At 42.6% G+C, this 21,075-nt stretch overlaps 1 protein-coding gene across 1 annotated transcript in view; it reads left to right on the forward strand.

Annotated features, from left to right (window-relative positions):
- The window catches only part of LOC136863524 (osmotic avoidance abnormal protein 3-like), a 268,651-nt gene that overhangs the window by 181,057 nt on the left and 66,519 nt on the right, over positions 1-21,075 (forward strand). Inside the window, exons 13-16 of the mRNA XM_068225983.1 lie at positions 2,953-3,112; positions 5,955-6,020; positions 7,879-8,039; positions 13,396-13,496. Of these exons, the coding sequence (XP_068082084.1) occupies positions 2,953-3,112; positions 5,955-6,020; positions 7,879-8,039; positions 13,396-13,496 (488 nt within the window). The remainder of the gene's footprint in view (positions 1-2,952; positions 3,113-5,954; positions 6,021-7,878; positions 8,040-13,395; positions 13,497-21,075) is intronic.

The following is a 21,075-nucleotide window of genomic DNA, read 5'->3' on the forward strand; positions in this document are numbered from 1 at the left end:
GGTATATTATTAAAATCAATCAAAGGCATTTATGTTGACAATTGGGCTTCAGTGAGAATTGATGGTAGAATGAGTTCTTGGTTCAGGGTACTTACAGGAGTTAGACAAGGCTGTAATCTTTCACCTTTGCTGTTTGTAGTTTACATGGATCATATGCTGAAAGGTATAAAATGGCAGGGAGGGATTCAGTTAGGTGGAAATGTAGTAAGCAGCCTGGCCTATGCTGACGACTTGGTCTTAATGGCAGACTGTGCCGAAAGCCTGCGGTCTAACATCTTGGAACTTGAAAATAGGTGCAATGAGTATGGTATGAAAATTAGCCTCTCGAAGACTAAATTGATGTCAGTAGGTAAGAAATCCAACAGAATTGAATGTCAGATTGGTGATACAAAGCTAGAACAGGTCGATAATTTCAAGTATTTAGGTTGTGTGTTTTCCCAGGATGGTAATATAGTAAGTGAGATTGAATCAAGGTGTAGTAAAGCTAATGCAGTGAGCTCGCAGTTGCGATCAACAGTATTCTGTAAGAAGGAAGTCAGCTCCCAGACGAAACTATCTTTACATCGGTCTGTTTTCAGACCAACTTTGCTTTATGGGAGCGAAAGCTGGGTGGACTCAGGATATCTTATTCATAAGTTAGAAGTAACAGACATGAAAGTAGCAAGAATGATTGCTGGTACAAACAGGTGGGAAAAATGGCAGGAGGGAACTCGGAATGAGGAGATAAAGGCTAATTTAGGAATGAACTCGATGGATGAAGCTGTACGCATAAACCGGCTTCGGTGGTGGGGTCATGTGAGGCGAATGGAGGAGGATAGGTTACCTAGGAGAATAATGGACTCTGTTATGGAGGGTAAGAGAAGTAGAGGGAGACCAAGACGACGATGGTTAGACTCTGTTTCTAACGATTTAAAGATAAGAGGTATAGAACTAAATGAGGCCACAACACTAGTTGCAAATCGAGGATTGTGGCGACGTTTAGTAAATTCTCAGAGGCTTGCAGACTGAACGCTGAAAGGCATAACAGTCTATAATGATTATGTATGTATGTGTGTATGTCTTTTAATTTCTTCGTAGGTCTTATACACTGAGTGGCCAAAAGTCACGGGAAGGGGTGTTCCATTAGAAAATGTACCGCGTATGACCCCTGAGCGTTGCAGCTAGCTGCGGCGTAGCTGAGCAGTCTGTCACAGACACCAGTGTCGTGAGAATGGCAACACGTCGCGAGTTAACCGATTTTGAACGTGGGATGATCATCGGTGCACGGCACATGAGTCATCGCATTGCGGAGATTATACAGTTTCCAAGGTCCACAGTGCCGAGGATGGATCTTCAGTATCATAGAGAGAATTTTGACCACGCACGTAAACCGCCGCACGGGAAGACCATAGGTGTTTAACGAACGGACGTCACGTCGCCTCCGCAGAACCATACTGTGCGCTCGACGGGCTACTGTGAGTCAGATCACCGCCCATTTGAATGTTGGGAGTCAGAAACCCGTTTCTACCAGGACTGTGAGGAGGCTACTGCACCGCATAGGCTTCACCAGCCGACGACCAACTCGTGTCCCTTTGCAGACACCTCGACACAGAGCTCAACGACGTGCATGGGCCCGCGAACATCGGCAATGGACATGGAACAGTGGCGGTGTGTGGTATTGTCCGATGAATCCCTGTTCCAGTTGTATCGAGCTGATGGGCTCGTGAGAGTGTGGCGTATGCCCCATGAAGCTATGGATCCTGGGTGTCAACAAGGTTGTGTCCAGGTGGGAGGTGGCTCAGTTCTGGTCCGGGTTACATTATCATGGTCGCAATTAGGCCCCATTGTCCGGCTGCAGGGAGCGCTGACAGGTGCACATTATGTGGACATTCTTTCAGACCATCTGCATCCCTTTCTGGCCCTATAGTACCCTGGTGGAGATGCCATCTTTCAACAAGACAATGGGCAATGTCACCGATTTGTGGTGGCTCGCAGGTGGTTGGAGGAGCACTTCAGTGAAGTTACGACCATGGGTTGGCCCTTCAGATCCCCTGATCTTAATCCAATCGAGCATTTATGGGATGCTGTCGATGCTGGTGAACCCCGCACCAACTACACAAGACCAATTGTGGGAAGCAGTGCACGATGCGTGAGTTCAGATCCTCCCAGAACGATTCCAACACCTTGTAGAGTTGATGCCTCGTACTGCTGCCGTTTTGAAGGCTCGCGGAGGAGCAACTCGTAATTAACATCACTTTCAGTGTCTTCCCATGACTTTTGGCCACTCATTGTATTATTGTACCTACTGTAGGAAGCAAAGTGTTAATTGATATTTTGTAATATAATATATATTTTAAAACAATAAGATACCACAGTAGCATAGTAATTTGTTTCAGTGTCTTTTTTAAATATTTAAATATTTTTTATGTTATTTATGTATTCGCTGGTTAAGTGTAAGACAGGGACACGTGTTCCTAACTTTACCAGCTAAAATAAACTTCATCTATCTGTCTATCTACTGAAGGCGGATTCCTTGGCTGAACTGTCAGCGTGCTGGCCTTCGGTTCAGAGGGCCCTGAGTTCGATTCCCGACCAAGTCGGAGACTTTAAGTGCGTGTAGTTAATTCCTCTGGATCGGTGACTGGGTATTTGTGATCATCTTAGTACGTATCTTCACTTGCATACAGTACTTCACCACTACCAAACACCACAGAAACACACAATAGGGTTGGCGTTAGGAAGGGCATCCGATATAAAACTGGGCTTAATCCACGTAAGAGCCCGTCCCAGATGATTGAGGGAAAGCCATAAAAGAAGAAGTAGAAGAAGAAGTCCCTTGTCTACTGAAGTTTGTCCTGAACCTAGAGCTCACTTCTTGAGAATGCAGATTGTATTTGCTCTATGTTATTCCATGTAGGTGTATGCATGCTTTCACATAGGCTATAGAACTTGATACACACTCACTATTTCCAGGTTACAGAAGCTCCAGAAGAGCATGGTGGGTGGAGAGAGAGCTAACGATAAGGAGGCCAAGGAGAGACGTCTCCGCAAAAAGAGAGCATCTGAGAGACGGCTGCAGGTCTTAGCCAAGGTTTTGTCCAAGATGGACGACGATGAAGGTGTCATGCTCCAGGTATGTTTTTCCTCATTTATCACAATTTCCCTCTCGAAGCACAAGACTTACACTGTTTTAAATGATCATAATTTCAATTAATCCATCGTAACACACACAAATAATTTCTGTTTAGAATTTCTTGCCTTCAGAGTTCCTTTATATTGGATCCTCATTGTTAACATTAACATAACTGCTTATCTGCCAAAAGTCCGGCTCCGTAGCTAAATGGTTAGCATGCCTCTCCTGTCATAATTTTGGAGAGATAAGTGCTTTGAGAACTGGATTTCTTAATTTGTCCCTTGTCTACTGAAGTTTGTTTTGAACCTAGAGCTCACTTCTTGAGAATGCAGATTGTATTTGCTCGATGTTATTCCATGTAGGTGCATGCATGCTTTCAAATAGGCTATAGAACTTGATACACACTCATTGTTTCCAGTTACAGAAGCTCCAGAAGAGCATTGTGGGTGGAGATCATTCCGCAAATACATTCCCTCATTTACCCATCAGTCAACAAGGAACTGATGTTCCTCAGTGCAATTAAGAGTTTCGTCAACCTGCGAGTGAATATTGCTGGGTAGTATGGAGCAGAGCTGATAATGTCGGATCTCCATTCAATCTAGAAATCCTCTAGTTTCTAGACAGATGCGATGCCATTTTACGTAACAAAGAGAGGTCAGGTAACAATAACATGGTTGTTTTATGAATGCCTGTGATCCGATTGACCTACACTGAAACGCTTTGTCAGGAACTTGGTAAATTTAAAGATTTCAGAATCTTCTTATTCTTTTCCTACCGCTTTTCCCACACTTGTGAGGTCGCGGGTGCGAACTGCGTAGCACATGTGGATTGGCCCTGTTTTACGGCTGGATTCCCTTCCTGACGCCAACCCTTTATGGAGGGATGTAATCACTACTGCGTGTATCCGTGGTGGTTGGTAATGTACTGTTGTGTGAATATGAAGAGGAGAGTGTTGGGACGGACACAAATATCCAGTCCCCGAGGCAGAAGAATTAATCAGATGTGAGTTCGCATCCGGGAGATAGTGGATTCGAACCCCATTGTCGGCAGCCCTGAAGATGGTTTTCAGTGGTTTCCCATTTCACACCAGGCAAATCCTGGGGTTGTACCTTAATTAAGGCCACGGCCGCTTACTTCCCATTCCTAGCCCTTTTCTCCCCCATCGTCGCCATAAGACCTATCTGTGTCGGTGCGACGTAAAACAAATAGCCAGAAAAAAAGGAATTAATCGGAAGCGATTAAAATCTCCGACCCGGCCGGGAACCGAACCCGGGACCCTGTGAACTGATGACCAGTACGCTGACCATTCAGCCAACGAGTCGGACATTAAGGATTTCAGAATATCTTCTTTAAACACCAATTTGTATTGTAAGGGGACATTTATCTTCTGTAAACAGTAGAACCATAGCCAGAAATGTCTCCGTTAGGCTTGAGATTATTGTGGTATGGTTCAGAAAGAGGCTTTTTCAATTGGTTCGCTGTTTCTTTCTATTTCTTGATCTTTCGTCGTGTGCCGAATTCTTATAACACTGTACTGTGTGTATCTGTTTCTTTCTATTTCTTGATCTTTCGTCGTGTGCCGAATTCTTGTGGCACTGTACTGTGCGTATCTTTCCTTATCTTATTGTTACCTTCCTTTCTATTCATTTCTTCTAATTTAGTGCATGGCTATTCTTTATAGAACTGTTTCACAGTTTTGTGGATAACATTAATGTTTACTTTGTGTGATATATTCACTGAGATGTGGGTTTATATTATGTCACTTTCTTAATCCGTGTTATTAAAATTAGTTATGAATCACATTTCTGGAATCATAATCTCGGGTTCTTCTCGATGAAAGTAGGTGTTTTGTTTGAGGCTCTTGACTGACGTTTCATCGGGCAAGTCTCGGAAATATGGCAAATGTAATGGGAAATTGCTTGAGAGAGTAAGCCGTCTAAGGCGTCTAACTTATATGCAACATTGCAGTTCAAGTGAAGGCCAATTGAGCGTAGATTCGTATCTCCTACTTACCCATTAGGATCTACAAATCTCACTCCCAGATACCCACGTACCCATTCCATAGTCTCGTTTAAATCGATACATCGATACATCGATATAACGATTCGATCACCTCACTGTATTCGTGAAAACCATTTAGTTGAATGTAGCGTCAAGCATAATGCATGCCATGAAAAAATATTCAGTTACTTCGTGTACACGAAAGTAGAATAACTTAGTAGAAGATATGTAAGGTTAGTTACCTCAAAGTGGCAGTAAGGTCACCTGGTATATTTGATCGATTAGTTACAAACTGGGCAGGAAGGCGTCCCGTATGGAGCACCTAAGACGTTTGGGGCACACTTGAGCTCATCTGGAGCATATTTCGTCGTAGCAAAACTGAAACACAACACTCGGCACAAGATTAGAACTTCTTCAGAAGTCTCGAACACGCCTTGGAGAATGCCTTTAGGCGTTGTGACTTTTATTTAAGAGAACTAGGCTGCTCTATAAGATAATTTGCAGTAGCGCCACTTTGGGAACAGTCGATATCGCCGTGTTGACCGGGAAGGAGTGCTCGCAAGAGAAGTCGCTATACTCCTGAATTTCCCTGTGCATACTAACACTCTGAGAGCCTCGATGATAACGTCTGTAACTGAATTACCTCTCTATGATGAAGTAAAAGACGCCTTAGATCGACACCAGTTTGAAGTAAAGACAAGACGGAGAGCGGTATCCAAGCAAACAACGACAAAAATGCAAAAATAGACTGTTGTGCTCACTTCTGGAAATTGTTTAAAATACCAAGCTTTATCCTTTAGTTAGATTAAATGTAAAGTTACCTTCACGTCTTATTTTTCAGGTGTACGACGACATTGAACAAGAACTGGCACTGAAGACTGAAGCTCTGAGGAAGTATAAAAATAAGGTGAGTTCCCTCCATCACCACACCAAGCTCTCCTGGGGCATCAGTGTTAGGAGTCTAGGCCTCTGGGAGTATCTAAGAAAGGTAAAACTGCGATCTAGGTAAACAAGAGCGAGGGAAAAGAACTACCCTCTCAATCTTATGCAAATTCGCTAGCCTACACGTAATTTAGCTTGCGGTAAGGTTAGTAATCATCCAAAGAGTCGTCCGGCTCCGTGGCTAAGTTATTAGTATTCAGGACTTTGGCCCAGGGTGTCCTGTGTTCGATTCCCGTCCGGGTCACGAATTGGTTAATTCCATTGGCTCGGGGGCTGGGTTTGCGTGCACTCTTCAGCATTAGAATTCACTGTAGGTAGGGCCTCGTCTTCACAGATACGCAAGTAGCCTATATAACGTCAACTCGAAAGACCTGATCCACATACTCTAGCACTGTTCATATATGCCCCGATGACGTCATTGGAAATGGAAAGATCGTTTTCTGTACCCAAAAGTGTGTTCGGTGATAGAAGACTAAGCTAAAAGGTGGAAAATCTGAAAAAAAACATGTTGTAATGTGCAGTCATTAACTATTTACTGTGACAAGCAAGGATAATATTCGCAGTGATATAGTGCTGTTATCGAAAAGATAAACATGTATTTAGTGTTCGGTCTCATTGTATGAAATGTCGAAGCAGGTTTGTATTTATCAAACTCACTCACTCACTCACTCACTCACTGACTCACTCACTCACTCACTCACTCACTCACTCACTCACTCACTCACTCATCTTATTCCCATCTTTCTTTCCGAAATCGTTTTCATACTAACATCATTGTTAGTGTGATATGAACCCACATGAATTAATTTGCAATCGTACAAAAATATTTTTGACTTATGGCAGATATGACAGCTGGTCAGTTTAATATTATTTTCGACAGACAAATAACGAACAGGATTATTTATTAAACCAACCTGCTTACAAACTTGCCGCAAGTTTTGAAAGTCAAATATAGGCCTGTACACTATGTTATTTTAAATTTTGCTTCGTCGTAGATAAGTAATAGACGTCGAGTACCTTAAGTAAATTGCAACAATGGTTGTAATAGTTATATTTCTCCACAAAACGAAGACATAATCCATATACATTCTGAAACGTTAATCTATAACGGACGGGGTAGTGAAAAGCAACAGGTTGCAAGTTGAACAATCTCATCTAAATTATAACGCCACTGTAAGAGTATGCCAATATGTGTTTGTTTCATCATTATTGGATGTATTAATTTCTTTACTTTTCTTATGTTTCCACGTCCGTTAATTTTTAAGCGCTAAGAAATTTAATTAAAATTAAGAATTACGTCGTTCTTGAAAGCAGATTTTAACTACAATTTTCCTTCTCACGTATCCATCAAGATACATGAGTAACCAATCACACTGTAGATCTGCAAAAGCTAGTAAGTATCCATCTCCCGGACTGAGCACCACGGGAAGAAGACCCCGCAAAGATACACAATCATACACCTAAACCTTCCTTAACAAATGCTCTATACAGCAGTAAAATCATGTCTAATTCTGTTCAGTGGCTCTTGGCAGAAACACCGAGAAATAACTAACGGAAACTTTATTTTGTACAGTGTATAGATGATAATACCTTAAGATGCTGTATTTACGCAGAGACTACCCTGGTCTCCGAGCTGTGTCCTTTTGCAGCCTCAGGCGCCAGTGGATGTTACCGAGCTCTTGGCTGGATACACACCTTGTCAAGGAATGGTCTTTCAAACCACCACTTAATTTTGTACACTCAAGAATATAGTTTTCTCACTGTTTACATTTCTGAATGCAATCTAAATAAACAGTCAAACATTATTAATTTATGTATTCCAGGTTCGTGCCCTAGAAAGGGAAATATCAGATCTGCAAAGTGAATTTGAGAATGATCGCACAGACTACCTGGAGACCATTAGAAGACTGGATCGTCAGCTCAAACTGTACCAACAGATCACGGAGAGAATTGTGCCTACACTACGGAAGGAGTGTAACTACAGGTGAGTGTTATCTCTCTGCTACTGCTGAGCCAACTAAAATTCTTGTTTATTTTAATAATAATAATAATAATAATAATAATAATAATAAACATCTCAGTAACTAGTTGTACATTTTCGGAGATAAAAAGTTGTCGGAATTTTGTCCCGCGGGCTTCTTTTATAATTCCGGGTAAATCTACGGAGACCAGCCTGCCGTATTTGGACGCCGTAGAATCGAACTTGCCATCTTAGGCTCAGAAAGCCAGGACTCTACCGTCTAAGCCATTCAGCCTAGGTTTTCTTTTATATCCGGTTTGATTTGTGGATAAAGGAGCCAAACCTCAACGGTTCGATGTCAGACATAGGGATTTCCATGCTTACCATTAAAGTGTGGTTTTTTATACTCATGATGGGTCAGGGTGGGTTTGGGAGGGAAGGTATGAGAGTGACTAATTTATAAGCCAAGAGCACATCCCTGGTTCTAGAGTCAGATACGTATGCATATTTACGTGGTACATGCAACAGTGTTGGCAGTCTTACCAGGAGATTTGCCCACGAAAAAATCCAGTAGATTTCAGTAGAATATCCAACACACAGAAGATGGAGTTCAACTTCATATTAACGTAACTGAGCTGCTTGTCAGTTTTCATTTGATGCTATTCATGCGGAAATAAATCCAGAATTAATTTAAACAAAAAAAAGAAAGCGATATATCATTTAAAAGCAGCTGCCCCCAACCAATAGAGTCCCCGTCCTCGTCAGTCGTATCGTTACAACCTTCTTGAGCGCTGAACTCGTCACAGTAAGACAGATGTGCCACAGCCGCCACGACATTTTGAAAGCAGTCAATACTTTTTTTTTATCCAGCCTTTCTTGGTAGTCACAGCTGGTGGTTGTGGAAGGAGTAATTCCACACGCTTCGTAATCACCGGACGTGGAATGGGAATCTGACACATAATATTTAGAAAACGTTTGAGAAGATCAGCGGTGGTACTTTAAAGAAAGGCTGGAATTTCAAACCAACTTTGTAGGTTTATATGAATGTTGATATAATGATCATAGCCCCTGAACTTCCTAGTTTACTGTACGTGGAATCCGAAACATAGCGACGTGAATTTTATTTTGACAATTTGACATGTGTAACTATTTGATAATACTGATAAATAATGTCATGAATGAAAATATATAAATAAATAACTTTTCTCAAAAACTTCATAAAATACTTGAAATAAATTAATAAAAACATTTAATCGAAATGTCCGTAGTATGGGCGCCAGAGTTCACCAGAATGGATCCCTCGAATTTAGATAGAGCATGATAATTCTTTACATCCCAGGGTGTGTACATAATGCTGCGTACTGGTACATCTGCTTCAGGCCTTACCTAACCTTCTGAAAACGACTAAATAGGTAGGAACTGCACCTAGGTTCATCAATAACTCCACTGATTCTAAAATATCTAACTAGATTCTCAATAAAATCCGTGCATGAGCACCTCATCAACACACCAAAATACACTTATAACACACGAACAAAAGATTGCTGGAAGACTCCATATTTACAACAACAACAAGGAAAACAGTGGGAAAACGAAAGCGAGAACAAAGCCACCATTTGTAGATAGTCCGTTGAACAATGCACATATATGTAGATAAATGCCCTTCACTGTCTCTGTATCAACAAGACTTGCCGATTCTCATAATCGGCAGTTATAACATCACACAGATACTGTACCTCGTAATACTGTGTTCACAGACTTTAACACTTGTTGTAAAGATATATACATTTGAGCAACACACGCTTGTCGATCCTGAACATAAATTATGGAAAGTCTGAGATAGCTTTCGACAAATATATAATACCAGGCCGCCACAGGTGCTGCAATACCTAATGCGTAAGCACTCCACAATTTGTCGATCAGTCACTTTCCACGAACATAACAAGACTACGTTCCACGAACGTTTGAAGTCCAGTCCAGTATAGTGCAGCACTCTCACTTCAGTACCGTGTATCAGCACTATTTTATTCCCGTACCGTGTGAGTCGTTGCCCGCCGTATGATCAATCTTTATAGACATCAGCATTCCGCTTCCTCTCACATGATACGCCTAGATTCATCCTGGCCAGCCAATCATGAGTGATCCTCTTGTCAAGACCACGCCGTGAACTATTTCTTGGTCCCAAGACACAAACAAACTCTCTGGGGTGTTTCACATGAGTCATAGAACTTTCCTAGTACAACGTCAACAAGCTCATGTGATTCTGGGCTATCCACATTATTCATCGAACTTACCGACAACAACAAGTACATCTCATAAGACACTGGGATGTCCGCATGAGTCATACAAATTACCAGAGTCCAATATAGCAGTGTTTTCCCACTCGTTGTTCAAACCAAATTACTCGTACTACATATATGGAGATCTCCCAGCTTACAAATATAAATGACAAAATATACAAATAAAATACTGATAATAATAATAATAATAATAATAATAATAATAATAATCGAATACTGACAATAACATCTCTCACTTCTACATATAGTGCGAGGGTGTGATATATGTACTATCACACAACGCCCCCTTGGTGAATCGATGACATCACATATTATAATTCACCATAAAACAGAACTTCATAAATAATATAACTGAGCACTCAAATCACTGTAATAATGATATATACATTGCGTCTACTGCATTGTATTCGCACCCGCGAAATACAATTTGTCCAAATAATAATAATAATAATAATAATGTTATTGGTTTTACGTCCCACTAACTACTTTTACGGTCTTCGGAGGCGCCGAGGTCCCGGAATTTTGTCCAACAGGAGATTTTAGCTGCCAGTATGCCAGTAAATCTACCGACACGAAACTGACGTATTTACCATCAGACTAAGCCAGGATCGGACCTACCACCTTGAGCTCAGAAGGCCAGAGTTATACCGTCTGATCTACTCAGTCCAGTATTCTTCTTATTATTATTATTATGTATTATAGTTATCAAGAATCCGGTCTACTTGCTTAAGGTCGCATTAACACACGTGACTGGCCATAGCTTTCCTTAAGGTACAACCCTAGCATTTGCTTGCTGTGAAAATGGGGAAATGACAGAGGATTATCTTCAGAGTTACCGATGGTGGTGTTCAAAGGCACACACTATCTCGAATGCAGTATTACAGATACATGACACAGGTATGTATGTGATGTATGGATGTGCCGAATGTAATGCAACAAAAGCAAGGCATGTATACGCGTGTCGCTTTCAGAATAAGCATCCTCCAGGAAGAACGTTCAAGCTATTATACGAAAACTGCGAAACACAGGATCGTTTCAACAGCGGGTCAAGTGTGTGGCAGACAGGATAGTGTTCGCTCTGTGGATCTCCATGAGTGGATTTTGGTGCTCATTGAAGAAAATACAAGCGTATACAAGATGGCTGCCAACTAAAGCCTGTTGAAACTGTTGAAACGTCAAGGAGGATGCTCAAACTTCGGAGACGGAACTGCTGAAACGTCAAGGAGGATGCTCAACCGTGGAGACAGGAACTGCTGAAACGTCAAGGAGGATGCTCAAACTTCGGAGACGGAACTGCTGAAACGTCAAGGAGGATGCTCAACCGTGGAGACAGGAACTGCTGAAACGTCAAGGAGGATGCTCAAACTTCGGAGACGGAACTGCTGAAACGTCAAGGAGGATGCTCAAACTTCGGAGACGGAACTGCTGAAACGTCAAGGAGGATGCTCAAACTTCGGAGACGGAACTGCTGAAACGTCAAGGAGGATGCTCAAACTTCGGAGACGGAACTGCTGAAACGTCAAGGAGGATGCTCAAACTTCGGAGACGGAACTGCTGAAACGTCAAGGAGGATGCTCAACCTTGGAGACGGAACTGCTGAAACGTCAAGGAGGATGCTAAAACCTTGGAGACGGGAACTGTTGAAACGTCAAGGAGGATGCTCAAACCTTGGAGACAGGAACTGTTTAATCGTCAAAGAGAATGCTCAATCCTTGGAGATAAGAACTGTTGAAACGTCAAGGAGGATGCTCAAACCTTGGAGACAGGAACTGTTTAATCGTCAAAGAGAATGCTCAATCCTTGGAGACAGGAACAGCGAGGGATCCCACCTCTACCGCCTTAAGGGCAGTTTCCTGGAGCGTGAAACTTTAGGCCTGGAAGATACAACTGGGATGGAGGACCTGTACCTCTGCCAGTCGGCCTCACCTGCTATGTTGAACAGGGCTCTTGTGGGGGATGGGAAAATTGGAAGGGATAGACAAGAAAGAGGGAAGGAAACGGTCGTAGAGCCTTAAGTTAGGTACCATCCAGGCATTAGCCTGAAGGAGAAGTGGGAAACCACAGAAAACCACTTCAAGGATGGCTGAGGCAAGAATCGAACTCTCTTCCACTCAGTTGACCTCCCGATGCCGAGAGGACCCCGTTCCAGCCCTCGTACCAATTTTGAAATTTTGTGGCAGAGTCGAGAATCAAACCCTTGCATCCTGGGGTGGCAGCTAATCACACTAACCACTACACCACAGGGGCGAATTGGCTATATTTAACCGGAAATATAACTAATAAATTCAACATTTAGATGCTGGAGCACTAAATCTGGGAAAGACAACTCTCAAGATAATGCCGGCGTTTTATGTCAGTGAAAGTCTGGTACGATCAAAGATGGTTTTGAGACTGTTGATAACAGAGCTTGGTACAAGAGTCAGTCAAGGCTGGAATTCTCCTCTGTTGACCACTCACAGTACTGAGCGGAGTGGCCTCGCGCTACGGCTATGCAGCAAAGCTCCGCATTTGGGAGATGAGTGGGTTCGAATCCCACCGTCGGCTGTCCTGAGAATGATTTTCTGTGGTTTCCCATTTTTCACTTCCAGGCAGATGTCGGGAGAGTTTCCTATTCACGGCCCATAGCCGATTCCTTCCACATCCTTACCCATTTAATTCATTCACAATAATTAATTTCGTCCTCATTAGCTCCTCAACTGAGGTTGGGGTCAGGAAGGGAATCCAGCCGTAAAAAAACATGCCGTGCAATGTCACCTCACCCTCGATCCTGTATCGGGAAGCAGCTGGAGTAATTTTCAATGACTCACGCAAAAATAAAATAATGTCATGGCCAGAAAGCATTTCAATTGTTCTTATTCTGTTTCTTATGTGTACGTTATAGCCCACGTGTTTCTTAAATTTGAACTTTATTGTCAACAAATTTCATCAGAGAGTAAACTAATACATTCTCAAGTTGCTATGAATATCAATTCATCTTTCATGGTTCACGAGTGAAATGGATATCAGTCACCAGGCATTCACATGCCTTTCAAACGGATCCGTGGTACATTATAATTAATTTAACCATCATTCCATTTCAGTAACCTGGAGAAGATAAAGAACGATGCTGTGTGGAGCGACGATGCTCAGCGCTGGAGATTACCCGAACTGACAATCTCGCGGACCAGATTACCCCCAGCTGGTAAGTGTGTTCAGTGCTGAGTTACATGTGCCCATGTTACTTCCAGAACATACGTAGCTTGTAAAGTTTTAGGTTCCTCCCGGGCCTGTCTTGTTGGCTGAACAGGAGTATGTTTACCTACATAAGTACGACCTTGTCAACTTTACTTATTCACACTCACTTGAAATAAATACACGAACACGATGTACCTCACATTACATGTAGGCTACACTTCGATATTCACAGTGTAGCTCTTACCCACTTTGTCCAATCTCTTCTTCTAGTCGAAACGGACTTACCTGTATTTTGCGTTCATATAAACTTAACTGGGAAACCAATCAAAAATGAACTGGAACAATACAAAGAACTCAGTCATTCGAAATGTAAACACATTTTTTTAAAAATCCTTCTATACTTCAAACATTACTACTGAAGTATTAAGCAGGAACCTTTCAGACATAACAGTATAAATATTGTGTAATAATAAGTATACTGCATTAATTCATATTTACCTTATGCCCTCTGTGATAACAATGATAATGTCCTTTGTTTATTTTCCCTTCAATGATTACAAACACTGGGGTTCGAAATGTTGTCCTGTACGAATTCTTTAACATGCCGGATACCAATGACACAGAGTTGTTGCGTATAAAAAAAACCTCAAATGCCACCAGAATTAGCTACGATCGAACCTGTTAACGTATTATTATTAAATAAGTTGTTATTTAAAGATTTGTCGCACTGCGGCTGGGTGTATTATAATCTGCTCTGTTATTTCTTCGGAGGCCTGGGTTCTATTCCCGGCACTACCAAGAAATTTAAAACGTGGTACGAGGATTGCAACTGGGTTGACTCAGCCTCGGGAAGTCAACTTAGTGAAATGAAATGAAATGTAATGAAATGTCGTATGGCTTTTAGTGGCGGGATATCCCAGGACGGGTTCGGCTCGCCAGATGCAGGTCTTTCCATTTGACACCCGTAGGCGACCTGCGCGTCGTGATGAAGATGAAATGATGATGAAGACACCACATACACTCAGCCCCCGTGCCATTGGAATTAACCAATTAAGGTTAAAATCCCCGACTCGGCCGGGAATCGAACCCGGGATCCTCTGAACCGAAGGCCAGTATGCTGACCGTTCAGCCAACGAGTCGGACAGTCAACTTAGTATAGGAGTTCGATTCCCACCTCAGCCATCCTCGATGTGGTTTCCGTGGTTTCCCACTTCCCCTCCAGGCTAATGTCGGGATGGTATCTAACTTAAGGTCACGGACGCTTCCTTCCCTCTTCCTTGTCTATCCTATCCAAGCTTCCCATACCCCTACAAGGCCCCTGTTCAGTATAGCAGGTGAGACCACTTGGGCGAGGTACTGGTCCTCGTCTCCAGTCTCACGCTCCAGTACACTGCCCCGGAGGCGGTAGAGGTGGGATCCCTCGTTGAGTCCGAGGGAAAAACCAAACCCTGGAGGGTAGACAGATTAAGAAATAATAATAGTTTTGTATTTGCCAGCAGTTTAACGTCGCATTAACCACATTGAAGGTTCTCGGTGATGCAAGGTTAGGGAAGGGCTAGGATTGGGATGGTAGCGGCCGTGGCTTTAATTAAGGTTCGGCCCCAGATCTGCGTACAATGGGATTCGAACTCACCATCTCCCGAACGCAAGCTCAAAGCTACGCAACTGTAATCGCACTGCCAACTCGCCCGATTGAATAATCATGAAATCAAGGAAAATTGCTGTGAACAATGCACATTAACATCGAAATGGTAGTAACATTAAATAACAAATGTAGGATTTCTCAAAAGACAGATAGGATGCAGAAATCAATGAATGCTTTATAACTTGCTCCCTATGTAGTCAATTTGCAGATGATGAGACCGTGCAATCTACCTATGTAGGGACGAGGAACATATTATTTTGGAAGTCCGGCGCCTTTAATGACGTTAACTCGTGAAAAATGAAAGCTGGCCTGTATGTATCTATCTTACCTACAAAGCTGGTTGCAAAAAGTATCTTAAAACAATTATATATATGCCACTCAAGGTTACAGACGGCAGGTGGAAACCATTGTATCTTTAGAGAAGTTTGGCGTAGCAAATTACAATGTACTGCAGGGTAGCACGAAAAATAAAATGAAATTCTACGAACGCAGCATCACATACATCTATTGCGGCGGAGCTGAGCAGTCTGTCACAGACACCAGTGTCATGAAGAGGGCAACACGTGGGACGATCATAGACGCACGGCGCATGGGTCATTGCGGAGATTACACGCGAAGTCAGGTTTCTGAGATCAACAGTGTCGAGGGTGCATCTTCAATATCGCAGAGAGAATGTTACCACCCGCATAAACCGCCGCATAGGAAGACCACAGGTATTTAACAAACAGACACCAGGTCGCCTCTGCAGAAACATACTTGGCGCTGATGGCTGCTGTAAGCCGGATCACCGCCCAGTAGAATGTTGGGACTCAGGAACCCATTTCTACCAGGAGGCAACTGCACCGCATAGACTTCACCAGCTGACGACCAGCTCGTGTCCCTTTGCTGACACCCCGACACAGAGCTCAACGACGTGCATGGGCCCGCGAACATCGGCAGTGGACATGGAACAGCGGCGGTGTGTGTTATGGTCCGATGAATCCCGGTTCCAGTTGTATCGAGCTGATGGGCTCGTGAGAGTGTGGCGTGTGCCCCATGAAGCTATGGATCCTGGGTGTCAACAAGGTTGTGTCCAGACGGGAGGTGGCTCAGTTATGATCTGGGCGGCGTTCTCATGGTCGCAGTTAGGTCCCATTGTCCGGCTGCAGGGAGCCCTGGCAGATGCACATTATGTGGACATTCTTTCAGACCATCTGCATCCTTTTCTGGCCCTATAGTATCCTGATAGAGATGCCGTGTTTCAATACCACAATGCGCCATGTCACCTCTCTATGGTGGAACGCAGGTGGTTGGGGAAGCACTCCATTGATGTTATGACCATGAATTGACCGTCCAGATCCCCCGTTCTTAATGCAATCGAGCATTTATGGTATGCTGTCGATGCTGGCGTACGCTCCATGAACCGCGCACCAACTACACACGACCAATTATGGGTAGCAGTGCAAGATCGGTGGGTCCAGATCCCTCCAGAACGATTTCAACACCTTATCGAGCCAATGCCTCGCCATATTACTGCCATTTTGTGGGCTCGCGGGGGAGCAACTCGGCATTAACATCACATTTAATGTCCTCCCATGATTTCTGGCCACTCAGTGAGTAATGACACACTGATATGAGGATATGCCATGAGTGCTATTCGAAGCATGAAGGAAATCGAGCAAACCGAAAAATGAAACGGTAAGAAAAGTTTCGTATCAGTTCCAGATAGCAGTTTTAATTTCGTGTGGCTATTTCTAGCCGAGTGCAGCCCTTGTAAGGCAGACCCTCCGATGAGGGTGGGCGGCGTCTGCCATGCGTAGGTGACTGCGTGTTATTGTGGTGGAGGATAGTGTTATGTGTGGTGTGTGAGTTGCAGGGATGTTGGGGACAGCACAAACACCCAGCCCCCGAGCCATTGGAATTAACCAATGAAGGTTAAATTCCCCGACCCGGCCGGGATTCGTACCCGGGACCCCCTGAACCGAAGGCCAGTACGCTGACCATTCAGCCAACGAGTCGGACAGATAGCAGTTTATACACAGTTAATGCAATACAGTCACGAAATAATTTACACCTAAGCTACTGTGTGAATAAAAAAAATTCAGGATATAGCATTCCCATTCATTCTTTTTTTTTTTTGAATATATTTTCGCACATATCTTCTTTAATTACAGTTTTTCAACACTTCGTTTCTTCAGTTATTGCATTGTTTCAAAAATAAATATTTTCTTTATATAATTTTGAGACATTAGGAAAAAACGCAGTTACATTATCAATGCATGTCATTATTCCGATTCATAGTAGTGGCAAACATTTAATATTTTACCATCACTTGAAAAATTGTCTTCACCATCGTCACTGGCAGTGTCCAGATTGACTACTACGAGTATTCTCTTCATAGCTTCATCACGCAAGCCCATCGAGAACTATTCATCTTGTAATTTCTCAATCTTACTCACGGAGGCTTTCCACGTATGGACGATTATTTTTTCTGGGGTACCTTCCAATTGTATTCGCACATCCTTCTTTAAACAATTTATGTTTCTTTTCACCACGTATCCTTTCAGTTATGTCGAAATATATTCTCCTAGATTATATTGGCCATGGTAAGGTGAAAGACGAAGAACTTCATGTTCCACTTCAGTGGCAATTTCATGCAACTCACAAATCCTGTACACATCCCTGTATTATGTTAAATATGTAGCAACTCAGCCTTAGTTAAGGTCTCGTCAACCACGACGATTTTCCCTTTCAGCATTTCTGGAATATATGACTTCCACGTGTTGTTTGAGAACATTATTTTCTTTCAATATCAAGTAATAACTTGCATTGTCCATAACTACCACACAGACATTTGCTAGTCCTGATTATAAACAAATAAATAAACTATTACTGAAATATTTCACTATATTTTTGGCAATAATGCAGATTGAATTCTTATTGGAAAACAAATCTAGCATGTCTCAAAAATCCATGCCCTGCTGAACCGGCGGCCCAACCAATTAAATATTCATCTTTCCTTAAGGGAAACCTAATACCACCTGAATTTGTGGAGTCTTGCCAGCATTACATAACTTTAATTTACTCAGGTCTCGTCCAAATAAACACTAGGCAGTCTCCCAGCCCAAAGATTGTAACACCATCGTAACATTTCTATTTTGTGGTAAGGATGACTGCAGTTGACATTCTAGCTTGTCCTATGTTGTTGATTTGCGGCAAATTAGGGAGCTATGCACGTATATTTTTTAAAAATGTCTTAATAAAATATACATATATTGTCCAACCTGTTCAATACAATATTACCACTTAAATTACATTAAATTAAATGTATATATATATACACCAGGCGGCCCGCGAGCGCCGTACTGTCTACTTACAAATGTCGCGCATACACAAATGGTGAATGGGACGTCTACTCATTGATCAGGGGCACTACTACCAGCAGTCACGCTACGTGAGAATATGAAGAGTAAACAACCGGACGTTGGCTCGCAGCTTGTTCCTCAGCGCTACCCGTCTAATGCAACCCCTTGCATTAGTAAGCCTCATTTTCGATCGCATAGTACTAGGCTGGTGTATGGTACGGCAGCACTACATTTGTTGTCTGAAAATCGCCAATGGTTAGTGTGTTCAGCAACGACGAATACACAGACATCATTTTAATATACAGACAATCTGGTCGGAATGCAGCCGAAGCTTGGAGGCTGTATGTACAGGACTTTCCAAAGAGACGTCTGCCTTATACGCACGTATTTCTCCGATCAGTATTAGTGTTGTTTCATTAAAAAACACTCTTTTATAGAGTGGAATGTCTACACGTGTATAAATTAATAAGTTATTAAATATTATTTTCTGCATCTGTGGCGTATTCCCGAATGCACCCTGTTATGGAACGTGCGCAGTGCTATCTGCGCCTGACGAGTAACAGGAACTACACTAAGCTACAAACATTAGTTGTGGCAGACTGCATGAAACAGATGCATGTTCATTATTAAATTGTTCATTATGCAGTACTTAGAGTCGATGTGTAACTAAAGCAGATTTGCATTAACACTTCGAAGCTTCTCAACAGCAGCTCAGTTACCAAGGATTACCGTGGACGAAACAGATGTTTATTGTCAGGCCTTAATACCTAATGCGTAGTAGCCACGCTTACCGCTCGCACGGCTTACCTCGCATCCGTGCGACTTCTCGTGAGACGACCATAGTAAAATGACTGCCATTTGTTTCATAACATCGGAACTTTTTTCTTTTTGCAATTTGCTTTACGTCGCGCCGACACAGGTAGGTCTTATGGCGACGATGGGATAGGAAAGGTTTGCCTGGTGTGAAAATGGGAAACCACAGAAAACCATCTTCAGGGCTGCCGACAGTGGGGTTCGAACCCACTATCTCCCGGATTCAAGCTCACAGCTGCGCACCTTTAACCGCACGGCCAACTCGCCCGTACATCCGAAATACAGGACGTTGTAGTGCTCCTTCGAAAACTAGTGCATGCGGGACATTTGTAAGTAGAAAGTACGGCGCATGCGGGCCGTCTGGTATAATATTTAGACAGGCCAGTCTCATAAATTCTTATTAAGAATGTTTTAAAATATATTTAAGTCAACATTGAACCGAAGATGAAATTTATCACATGTAACCATGTACGTATGCCAAGGGAGAATATCACTACTGTGGGGACAATATGCATATTTTAGCTGTGATTGGGCATGAATCGTCCTAATTGCTGGCAAGGGTCATGGTATCGGGATGTGCACATGAGACAACATCCCTCTGTGCTGAAACCAACGTTTTTACTACTACAACCTTTAATCATAACAGATGACCTGCCGCATCAATACTTCAGGGATAATGCATTAGTGACTTTCAGTGAAAGACTCTCGTTTGACACGTCTCCACCATTGTCACATGTGGTCGGAGATAAAGGACCTCATTGCTGAACACAATTCTGCATGCGACCGAACTGCCTGCTCACACCACCACCTGAAGTGAAACTACCAAAGTTGTGGCTTTAATGCCAGTCGTCGTAGTGAATGGTGTGGCAACATTTCTCCTTCCATCAGTCACTCCGTAATAAATCGGCTGCTATGTGACTTTGAATGATTTGCAGAGATAAGGTGTAGTCCGATCTTGCTATTCTGCTCATGTGGTGGTCCTCCATCTGCTTATCTAGGAACTATCCGATGCCTGCGCGTTACCTCGTGAACCCACAGGTTCCAGCATCTCATTACTGTCACATTTATATAACATACATGTCGAGTGAAGGCGTGTGATCTTCACGCAGCCCCACAGTGTGGCATCGTTGTAACTGCTAGTTAATGATAAGTGCGTCGAATGAGTCTTCATTGTTTGTAGTCAGAAGAAATGTGCCAACTGGAACTTTGTTTCGCTACAGAGTGGACTTCTGTGAGAGTTCTTGTCTTTACATTTCACGTCCAAATGACATCATAACGGACCACTTCCACCTCAAATCATTGTGCTGGTCAGCATATCACCGCAGTTAAAGTAGATTTATGTTATTGAACGTTATATAGTTTTTTCAATGGAACATTTAATGGAATTTTTATACCTTTTCCTACATTGTTTCTAACTCGATATTCAATTTAACTCGCTTATGTGTAGTAAAATTAACATAACGATTAGCTGCATGGTGCTATGGAAATGTCGACTGTCTGGAAACTAGCGGTTTGTAAACATAAATGCTGTATTTGGAAGAAAAATACGAATTTCTTCGAGCTGCGATTAACGTCCGTCATCAACACTAACAGATGGACTACTGATACGTTCACGATTATTGTCTCAGTGAATAGTTAATCTTACATGATCTGAACAACTAAAGATCATTGTTTCAGGCAGGGCACGGCTGCCAGTCTTCATTGTTTATCACTGAGATTTGTTTTCTAAAAGGGAGTATAATAATGATCGGTATGTGAAGAAATTATTCATACAAATTGTTAAG

This window comes from Anabrus simplex, chromosome 2 (assembly GCF_040414725.1).
Source record: "Anabrus simplex isolate iqAnaSimp1 chromosome 2, ASM4041472v1, whole genome shotgun sequence".
In the NCBI taxonomy this organism is placed as follows: domain Eukaryota; kingdom Metazoa; phylum Arthropoda; class Insecta; order Orthoptera; family Tettigoniidae; genus Anabrus; species Anabrus simplex.